The following is an 11,470-nucleotide window of genomic DNA, read 5'->3' on the forward strand; positions in this document are numbered from 1 at the left end:
CATATATATATATATATATATATATATATATATATATATATATATATATATATAAATACATATATACAGGGCCAGCTCTAGCCATTTTGGTGCCCTAGGCAAGGTGCCCACGCATCCCCCCCCGGCATGCCAATTAGAGCAAGTTACAAGGTTTAATTGGAATATTACATAATAATAGTAGGCCAACTATGGTAACATTGCAGTGTATCAGAGACATCAGGTTTTACACTCTAAAATTGGCTGGATGTGGTGATGCTGGTGGTATCTGCTGCTTGACCTGCAGCTGAATTCAAACATACAATAAATCCATACTGTTACGCCACTGCATTAAGTCTGTTGTTTCATTCTACTTCATGTAAAGCAGGCACTGTACAAACTAACTTTATTTAATACAAATAAGACCTGCACTTAGTTTTTACAAGATTTAACAGTTATATCAGTAATAAACAACAACAATGATAACAGCAGTTTCTCAGGAACCACAAATAATTGGCTAAATTTCCACGCTTCCACAGGAGATGTGTAGATGGTACATTAGAAGGCCCTTCTCCAGAGGTAGCCTCTGCAAACGTTTCCAGACTGCATCTGGACAGTTATGGAGTACATTAGCCTATTACTGCACAGGCAAAAACATGTACCTGCAGCAGACAGTGTAGGACAAACAACTGCCTCAGTGCATCAATTATTTCTTAGTTGTGATTATTCATTAATAAAATAAAAGAGAATGCACCACAATTAAACAGTAACACATGCCCAACAATATGAGTAGGCTAATTATTTGTCCATATTGGTCAGCTAATTTCAGCACAATGTCTGACTCACTTACTGGGTAGAAAGAGCAGCACTAAGAGCAGTGCTAAGCTAGCACTAAAAAGTCATAGTTATGAGTTTAAAAGTCAAATTTATGAGATAAAAAGTCCTAATTATGATTTAAAAAAGTCATAACTAAGGTACATACTGCACATGGCATGACCTCCAATTGCACTGACAAAGAGTCTATGCAAATGATGCTCTCCTGGGTTTAAAAAAAGTAACCAATACAAGTGACTTTGACAACTTGATTTTAGACATAATTGTGAAGCATTTTAATTAGTATAAATATTTGAATAAATTCAGTGAATAGATGTGTGTATTTTTCATCTTTACTCAGTTTTTACAAGCAACGAATGTAAGACCAACAAAGAACTTTTTATGTCTTTTTTTAACTGAAAATATTCACATTGACATTTACATCTTATTTTGACAGTTTCAATCTGAATGTAAGATTCAGTTTGTCCTGAAATGAAAGAGGAAACAAAAAATCAAAGACTTCTGAAATATAAACTGTGACACAGGTCTAGGACAGTTAATGATCTAGATATAGCCAAGGTCATTGTTCATCAGGTGTCTGAGTTTAATATAGAGATTACCTTTAAAACACATCATTTGTTAATCTCGTCATTTTGATTTTTTTTATCTCACAATTATGAGTTGTTTTTTAATATTAAGACTTTTTAATCTAATAATTTCGATTTTTAATCACACAATTCTGACTCTTTATCTCAAAATTTTTAATTTTTGTCTCATAATTATGACATTTTAACTAATCATTATGACATTTTAACTCATAATTTTTACTTTAATCTCAAAATTTTTAATTTTTGTCTCATAATTATGACATTTTAACTAATAATTCTGACATTTTAACTCATAATTTTTACTTTAATCTCAAAATTTTTTAATTTTTGTCTCTTAATTATGACTTTTTAACTAATCATTTTTACGTTTTATCTCATAATTTTTAATTTTTGTCTCATAATTATGATTTTTTATCTAATAATTTCGACTTTTATCTCATAACTACGACTTTTCATTTCCTAATATTTTACTTTTTATCTCATAATTTTACTTAACATGATTATTTAAAACTATTATTACCATGGCTGTGTTTTCATCTTGTTTCCTCTCACTGGTGGAAATGGTCTTCCACATGTATGCGTTATGTGCATGTGTAGAAACTCCCAGCCAGTGAAGCAGAAGACACAGGTGCAGTAGGAGTTGCATTTTATCCATAATCGATAAATCCATAACCTGGGTCGCATGAGCAGCTCGCACGCGCAGCTTCTCAGTGTGATCGTATCTGCGACTGTGCAGATGACGCACTGAGCTTCACTGTTTTAAAGATGGCTCCCTTCCCGGACGAAGTGGATGTTTTTACTGGCCCACACTGGCGAATGAAGCAGCTGGTGGGCCTATACTGCGAAAAGGTGTGTATAAATACACGTCTGTCGTTAAAATGTGTTTTATGAAGAGATATATCACGTGCGTATCACCAACGGACGAGTGAGCTCCAGCTAGCACGCCAGCTAACGTTAGCTTGTGTCTGTAGCCTCAGTCGGAGCAGATCATGTCTCACGGATAGCTGGAGGCCGTTTGGCAGCTCCATGGTCCGACTTATGAACGTGAAATTAGCGGCGTTTAGAGGTGTTTATTTCGAAGTATCAAGAAACTTTCAAAAATCAATCCTGTAACGACTCACAGCGACTGAAGCTAAAGCTCGCTAACAGGTTTAGCTAGCTTAACTAACTTATAAAATGTGTTCTTGTGCAACGTTTAAGGATTACAACGCAGTTTCTGATGTTACCACAAACTTTGTATAACATTGGAAATGTTCAGGCTGTAAGTAAAACTTTGACATTAGTCAGATAAACTCAGTTACACTAGCTGGCATAATGCACGGCGGGTGTGGTAACGCAGTAGACGTGTAGCGTTACAGCAACTCTGCTGTAATGACAAATAAGATAATAAAATGTTAGTTATTGGTTTCCATACTGGAAATTGTGGTGTTGCAGCAGCACAAAGACTGAAATAAGAATAGACTTATAGAGAATTTTTTAAAAAAGTTAAATAAAATAAGCGGTATGATACACAGAACTTGTGTAAACGTAGAAATAAATAATAAAAAAGGATTACAAAAGAGCAATTCAGGTTAAAGCGACAATTTACGTACACGTTAAGATTAATAGCAGCTTGTTTAGTGTTGTGTAAACGGCACACACCAGAATAATAAGTGCTTTGGTTGGGTAATGTCAGTTAGTGTTGTGTGAATTACTATAGCGAATTTGGATTAAATACAAGTAATGTTTAGGGGGGACAGGGGGACCTAGTAATATTCTATAGTTTGATGAAGTATGGGGTGGTATGAGGTACAAAATGTAGTAAAAGGTGTAATGTAGTAGTTACTAATATGATCTTGTATAACATGACGTATAGCAGTATAACATAATATCAGATGATTATTATTATTAGTCGTCTAAGTTTACATTCTCTGTCACACTGCAGCTGTTTGGTTGGGTTTCAAATAGAAAGCTATAGGCTGGCAGGGTGGAGGGATCACATGTCTAAGAAACTCTTACAGGTGCTGGATTGAACAAAATCAAACGAAGGCAAGAATGGGATAGGTGATCAGCACACTGTACTTACAGAGCCGAGAGCAATTAATATATCTTTGGATTTGACAACGCCTGAGGAAGATCTCTGTTAAATTGAAATGTTGCACAATCAAAATTGCCAGGAGCTTTTAACACAGCATCCGGATCTTCTGTCTGATTTTCACAAACAGGAACTAACAATTATTGTGAAAGCAGAAGTGCAAATAATTTTATTTATTACATGGATATAAGTGTAAACAAAAGAGATGTAAGATTTTATAAGTTACTACTTTGTTTTTCTTCTACAGCTGTCAAAAACCAACTTCTCCAACAACAATGATTTTCGCTCGTTTCTTCAGTCACTCTGCGCCACCTTTAAGGAGTTCAAGATGCATGAACAAATTGAGAATGAGTACATCATCGGCCTGCTGCAACAGCGCTGCTGCACTGTGTACAATGTGCATTCTGACAACAAGCTCTCAGAGATGTTGTCCCTCTTTGAAAAAGGGTTGCACAACGTCAAGGTAAATATGCATAGATGCTTGACAGAATAGTTTATTGTTCGCTACGGCTCTAAATTGCACCTTTAGTTGCACTGAGGCTTTACTTTAAGGGAAAACATACATGAGTTTTGCAGAGCTCAGCTGATAGTTAATGCTCAATGGTGGGGTAACACTCTGTCATTAGAATAACTATTATTATAACTATATTAGCCACACAGAGATCACAGTACCAACATCATAAAAATGGTTATGTTCTATTTGTACATGTTCAATGTAAATGTTATTTATTTTAAAGCTGTTTTACAAACTGCATTCATTTTTGTAAAACTAGTAAATCAAATTTTTGTCTCTGTTGTGTAAAGTTACAACTTGAGATTTTTTAGAATAGGAAAATGCTAGATGTACAAAGACGTTGGCTGGTTCTTATAAGAAAGGCAGGGCTGTTTTCTGTGACCTCCTTAACAAGAAAGAAGAGTTATTGTTCTCTCCTGAGTCACGGGCACACCAAAAACGGGCTTTCCAGAATGATGCAATTGTGTAAATCTTAACTTCCGCTCTGCTCCGGACAGTTTGTAAAACAGAAAGGAACATTCTGTATATTTGGATTGAGATCTGTTTGAGAGGAAGGATGTTTTTCCTGAGATAAATATTATTGTGCTGGGATTTTTTTGGAGGACTTAATTTAGATTTTCATCAGTTGTCAAAGAGATGTTGCAGAATATAATTCCTGTGTCTTACTACCTAGTGGATGACGGCACATTTGGTGATTCAATTATCAAAATAATGAACTGCTTCATGTTTTAGAAAGGACTGTAAATAAGCACCTGCCATGTTTTGTTTTATTTTTTTTAAAGAGATTCTGTAAATAAGTAATTGTTTTGTGTTTTTAGAGTGAATATGAGCAGCTTAACTATGCCCAGCAGCTGAAGGAGAGACTGGAAGCTTTCACACAAGACTTTCTTCCCCACATGAAGGAAGAGGAAGAGGTATAAGATGTTCAAATTTCTTCTTATTCTTAATATAAATATATTTAAATTAACTGATTCCCAAAACAATAGGTAAGACTAAATTGTGTTCCTAAAAAACTGCAAAGAAGAAAACCTAAGGAGTTCTTTTTTAAAAACCCGTTTGCTCATACCCCAGTGACTGCACTGTTGCAAGCTGTTTATAAACTTAGGAGAGTCGTTGCAGGTTTTTCAGCCTATGCTTATGCAGTACTTCACCTACGAGGAGCTCAAGGACATCAAGAAACAGGTGATAGCTCAACACTGCAACCAACACCAATGGGACTGTGCCGCTGAGGTGCTGAAGGGCTTCAGTTTGTGGAGCCAGGCGGAGGAGCTGCAAAAGGCTTTCAAATATGCCGACCACGAGAAGACAGATTATGGTGAGTAAATATGTTTTTAAATGCTAAAACTATTATGCAAACAAACAGACCTCATTAGTAAATAAGAAATTTTGTAAACAACTTAAAAATATTGAATGATTAAAAATATTTGATATTGTCTAGCAGTTGCAGTACAAAACTATTTCTTATAGTAAACATTATGACCTGTCATAGAAATGCACAGGTGTTATTTGTAGCACAATGGTTCTCTCTTATTCAAGTTCCCGTAAGCAATGTGAATGTGGCAGTAAGCCAGCATGCACAATAGCAGGACCTTGAAACCGAGATGGCTAAATAGAATTCAGACATGATTTATTTAATCATTAACAACTGTGCTTTCCCTACCGTGAAATGTCAAAAATGCATTTTCTATGTCTCAGCAGTGCTTTGTTTAACTATTAAAGTCATTAGCTTCGTTAAAGGATGGTTGCAGTTTTAAAGGTGCATTTCATAACTTGAGTTTGTTATAAGTAAATCTGTTTTGCCCTCTTCCTCAGAACTGGAGAAGAACAAGAATTCTTCGACCCACATCTCCCAGCTTCCTACAGAAATCATGCTGAGGCTGTTTCACTATTTGGGCCCTGAAGATCTGTGTCGCTGCAGTCAAGTGTGCAGCTCTTGGTCAGAGCTTGCCAAGACCGGCTCTCTGTGGAGGCACCTCTACCCTGTGCGCTGGGCCAGAGGTAGGCTATTGATAGCTTGTAATTACCTCAGCAAGCAAAATATTGTTTAGTAAGTTTAATTTTTCCCTGGAGAGGAAAGACTTGACCTGCATTAATTTAAGCAGTAGTGCACTGCTGATAAATGTTTGTTTTTCTCTAACGCAGGGGATTATTACAGTGGCCCCCCTGGGGATCTGGACCAAGAGCCAGATGAGGAGTGGGTTAAGAGTCGGCAGAATGAGGGTCGGGCCTATCAGGAATGGGATGAGGATGCTGATGTTGATGAGTCTGGTAAGGCATGCTTCAGTTAGTGACTAAAGACGATCATTTTAGAAAGAAGCTAACAAGTATCAGAACTGTGCCATGGGTGCCTTTAAAAACAAAATGTCCTCTGCAGCAGGTTTCCCACAGATCCGTAAAAAGTCTTAAAAGGAATTAAATTGATTAATATAAAAATAATAATTAATTGGTATGAAAATGTCTTAAATCAATATTTCAAAAGTTTAAAAAAAATGCAAAGATATGTGGGATTTTATTACTTGCAAAATCTTAAAAAATAAAATTATAATAAGAATTTACAGGTAGCCTCTCACATTAATGTTAACATAAAGTCATGTTTTCTATTGCAATTAATATTTGGTCAAAATTCTCCTCATCCCTAAGTAATACATGGTAGTTTGCAGTTTTTGTTTTTCTTTTAGTTTCGTCAAAATTTGTCTTATTTTTTCATTCTGAGTGGCAGTAAAAAAGTCTTTGAAAGTCTTAAATCCCCCTTGCTTGAAGCTGAAGGAACCCTGCACCTTTTTTTAAAAGTGTAAGAGGTCATCTGTAACAGAGGCTTATGTCATGAACAGATTAGGCACCTAAAAAAGCTTACCAAAATATATCCTCATAAAATCCGGTAATAAAAGGGCATGGGCTGGAGGGGGTGTGACTTTTCTTATATTTAGCTATTTTGTTGATTTAAGGTAATTAGTACAGTCTGACAAAATTTAAATGTGTTTGCCTAAGATCCACCTTCGCTCACATGCTCTTGTTGTGAATTCAGTCACTGTAATTCACCTTCATTTCTGGCTGCACTCTTGTATCAAGGTAGCAAACATGTAGGAAAAACAGCGGTGTGCACAACTCAAAATCTTTGACAATGTCAAAAAAATAAAAGTGCACAGTTTAGGTGACGTTTAGATAAAAAGTAGCCTCAATGCAGATTATCGCTTTTTAGCTGAAACTCATTTGCCCAGAACGAATAAGAAGTCTCTTGAGTGCTGGTGCTCTATCTCCTGGTAAGCAGATGTAGCCGTGGGTTGTGCCTCGTAGTCTATACTTTGAAAGTGATGATTATAATTTGTTCTACGTCCATAAACTTACTAAACTGTCATTCATGTCTGTTGTCTTTTTAGATGTGTCAGGCGATACACAGGGCTCCCTGGCAATCACCACTGCTCAGCGAGAGAAGAGGCTTCTGAACAGGATTATCCAGAACCTCCTGCCAGCTGTGGGTCCGTCTGTCAAGTCCATTGTTCTGGCGTACAGTTCTACGGTCTCCAGTAAAATGGTATGCAGTGCAAATTACACAATATCTGATTTTTAAGATCATGTCAAGTCTGAACCGTCATACTTTTGTCCTCTTTTTAGGTGCGCCAGATGCTCAGTTTCTGCCCCAATATTACCCACCTGGACCTGACCCAGACTGATGTTACAGACTGTGCTTTTGACAGGTAAATATTAAAAGTCATTCCTTAGTTGAGTTTTTTTTTTTTTTAATGCACAGGAAACTCACCTTTATTTTGCTATCCTACCTTACAGCTGGTCATCTCTCGGAGCTTGTCTCTCTCTGGAGCACCTGGACTTGTCGGGTTGTGAGAAGATAACTGATCACACCATGAAAAAACTGTCCGTTGGTTTGGGTGACCTCACGCCCTCCACCTCCTCCAAACATTCAGCCCGACGAGCCAAGCTTCTCAAAAGTTCCCCGATACCCATCACACTCATGGAAGAGAGAAACCTACATCCAGTGGGGCGGAAGCGGCAGGCCATCATTTTCAAGCCGGGGACCGGCCGTTGGGGCGCTCCCTGCACCCCAACACCAGTGTGGGTCCTTGACTCCTCGGACCTTGCCGATATTGAAGATGCTGCAGAGTGGACCCGTCGTGGTGGGATGTCTCTTCCTGAAGCAGAGAGCTTTGTAGAGACACAGCTTGTTGGAGGCTCGTGCTGCTGCAGGAGGAGCAGGAGGCGCGGGCACAGGACTAGCTCAAATGCCTCCTATCTGCATCAGCAGTATGCCATGTCTGGGGAGGTGTTTTGTGGTCACTCCACCTGCTGCACCAGTGACATGGCCCTCAGGACTTTAACTGGACATCAGTGCAAGTCAGGCATCACCAGGAGCGGCACTGCAGAGTTTCGGACTAAATGCTCCTCGTTTGGGGGCCTGCAGTGCCTGGAGCGTGAAAACAGGACTGACCAGTCAGAGGCAAAACGCTCACTGAGATTTCTCAGTCTCTCTGGATGTTATCAAGTTACAGATTTGGGCTTGAGGTAAAGATCATTGCTGGTTTTTCAAACAAGCACACTGCTTTTACCCTTGAAATTGGATACTTTAACATACAAACCTGACTTAACATGGATGTCAGTGAGACGTTGGTATGTTCAGAAACTAATGTGATGCAGTGAGATGAATGATGTCATCTTCATCAGCTGATAAATACCACAATGTTTCGTCAGGTAGCAGTTTCAAAACAGCGATTAGTGGTAAGTGGCATGTAGTTATTTTCAGCGCTAGTTGAAAACAGGAAACAGTGTAATAAGTTGTGGGTGCTGTCAATTGTGTAAGAGCTTTGCCACTTAGTAAACGCCCCATCCCTGCAACCTCTCACGTACACAGTACTAATGAGGTAGGCTGGTTAGAGTTAGTAGGCTAGTGTTTATTTACATGGCCAAATAAATTGAAAACTGAAATGCAGGTATACTCATAAAGTTATGTTGCCATCAGTTATTAACCCTTTGAAACCTAAACAAATTAGGTTGATTTCTCTTTAAAAAAAAAAAAAAAACATGGTGAAAAGGCAATGAGCAACATAACAGGACATGGCCCAAAAATAAGCAAGAAGTTTGTTAAAAGTTACATAAAAATCACCTGAAAATAAGAAAAAAAAGGTTAAAAAAAAAAAAAAAAAAAACCCAAAGTGCTGAAAATTAAAAATATACATGCATTTTTTTCTATAATATAAATTTACTAATATCTCACAATTTCAGGGACATTTCTTGCCAAGATGGTCATTGAAAAAAAACTCAATTCAATTTGCTGAAGTTTAAAAGGGTTAAATAGCTTGTAAAAGGTGTCTAATTGCAGCATGAGAAAAGTAATGTCCATCCAGGTTTCAAAAGGTTAAAACCTAAATGCTAATTATTAGAGGAGGGCCATACATTTGCTAACGTCGACAGTCTGTATTAGGTTAAGACTGGATTATCAGTGTTCATCTAGACGTTCTCACTGCTGGTGTGTGTTGCTGTACCTGCGCTGACGTTGCACCGTGTGTGTTTCAGGGCTCTGTCGCAGCGTGGAGGGCTTCCTTTCCTGGAGCATCTCAACCTGTCTGGCTGCCTCTTCATCACTGAGGTGGGGCTGCAGGAGCTGGTGTCAGCCTGTCCTTCCCTCAATGATGAGCACTTTTATTACTGCGACAACATCAACGGTAACACTCACAAGTGAAACTGTTCGGGGTGCTTTTTCCACCCAAACACAAAACTGTACATGCTTGTAATTCTCAGATTACACGATAATAGTGCTTACAATCAAAATGCATGTAATCCATGGCTTCAAAATAATTTTAAAGCATTAAATATAGAAATATCGATTTCAGCATTGCTCACATGCACCCACCTGCAGCTTGGATGTATTTGTCTTTGCTGAGGCGGGTGTGTGAGGAGAAACACCACCAATGCAGTGGCGCTATTAGTCCACCAGGTGGTTCTAAAACTATACATATGTCAAATAAGCATAGAAATTCATTTTAAAGTCTATTTCTAACTATTGCACTAGCAGTGTACTTTGGAAAGAGACATTGTGTTAAACTGTTTGTGAACATGTCATGGTGCATTGTGTGACAACTGTAACAAACATTCCTAACCCCACCTGCATAGCATGTGTCCTAGTGTAAGTAACAGATCCTACTGAGGTGGAAGGTAAGTAGGCATTGCAGTAGCCAGTATGATACCATCATTATCCACTTCATTTTACTGATTTATTTTAAATTTAATAATTTGTTTTGTAAAGAGGGTGTGTAAGGGTTGCCAATAAGCAGTTTCATTTACCTTATGGCATGTAGTTCAGAAGGTGACCACTGTGCGGTGTTTCTCTCCAGGTCCTCACGCAGACACGGCCAGCGGCTGCCAGAACCTGCAGTGTGGTTTCAGGGCCTGCTGTCGCTCTGGAGAGTGATCCTGCCAAGCAACGCTCTCCCTAAAATGTCACGTCTCCTTTTTATTGCACTTTATCCTGGGAATACCGATTGCTGTATTTTGTGTCACTTCAAAAATGTTTCTGGAAGAAACTGTAAATTTGCTCCCATTTCCATCTATATTAAATGGAAATAATCTTTTAGAGAAAGAACACATGAAGGGGTGATATAGGATTTGAAGTGAAGTGAAAATGTACATTCTGATTCCCTTTTTTGGTTTTGAAAAATTAAAACAAAAAAAACACAAAAAATTAAATAGAGAACCTTAAACACCAAGAACTTTGTGTTTTCTGTAGTTAAACCATGTTTCCTTTGTCACTAAAACTCTACTGATTTATACAAGTCTACAATACAAGTCTTCTCCCCCTGCTGTGTTTAGTTGATCCACTTATAATCATCATAGTATAGACTGACATCAACATTAATGAAACAAGCTTTGTCATTCAGTTGAGAGGGTAATTAAACAGGAGTGATTTGATTGCTACTCCCCTTTAGATTGAAGCTGTCACGTTGAAGGTTACTGGTCAGAATTGAAGTAGTCCCACTGTATGCGGACGACTTCCCTCACTGTGATTTTCATCAAATTACTGAGTGACCAGTAAAGGATGTACAGACATCAGGATTGGCACGTGATGTTGCAATGTAGTCTTAACCATTTTGTCCAACTTTGTGATACCATTTCAACAAGCTTTTTCTTTATGCACTCCAATGTGGGGAAAAATGGACCAATGTTCATATAAGAGGGAGTTTGACACACCCAACACTGATGAGGGTTTTTAGAAAACCTTCAGAAGGGGGTGAAGAATAATTACCCTCAGATTGGGAGAAGACTGCTGTGTACTTGGTCAGTTTTCAGTAGATTGTACTTCATCTCTAATCATTCTGCAGCAGGATGTATTTCCTTGTTCAGAAGTCTTGCATGAGGAGTTCTATTGGAAATGTTCAATTCATAAACAGATCAATAAAAGTATCTTGGGGTTAAAAGCTCTGTTGTCGGTCAGTTTAATTGTGAACACAAAGTAGAAAAAGCTTGTGTTACATTTTAGTG

The 11,470-nt window shown here is 38.0% G+C and overlaps 1 protein-coding gene across 1 annotated transcript; it reads left to right on the plus strand.

Annotated features, from left to right (window-relative positions):
- The first annotated feature begins 2,099 nt into the window (after positions 1-2,099).
- Positions 2,100-11,406, plus strand: fbxl5 (F-box and leucine-rich repeat protein 5). Its single transcript, XM_042483540.1, has 11 exons — positions 2,100-2,246; positions 3,719-3,934; positions 4,804-4,899; positions 5,105-5,300; positions 5,798-5,983; positions 6,128-6,253; positions 7,363-7,517; positions 7,598-7,680; positions 7,769-8,500; positions 9,509-9,657; positions 10,327-11,406. The coding sequence occupies exons 1-11, from the start codon at positions 2,163-2,165 to the stop codon at positions 10,401-10,403; spliced, it is 2,100 nt and encodes a 699-aa protein (XP_042339474.1). The 5' UTR covers positions 2,100-2,162; the 3' UTR covers positions 10,404-11,406.
- Positions 11,407-11,470: the final 64 nt, after the last annotated feature.

Source organism: Plectropomus leopardus, chromosome 3, assembly GCF_008729295.1.
Source record: "Plectropomus leopardus isolate mb chromosome 3, YSFRI_Pleo_2.0, whole genome shotgun sequence".
Taxonomy (NCBI): Eukaryota; Metazoa; Chordata; class Actinopteri; order Perciformes; family Serranidae; genus Plectropomus; species Plectropomus leopardus.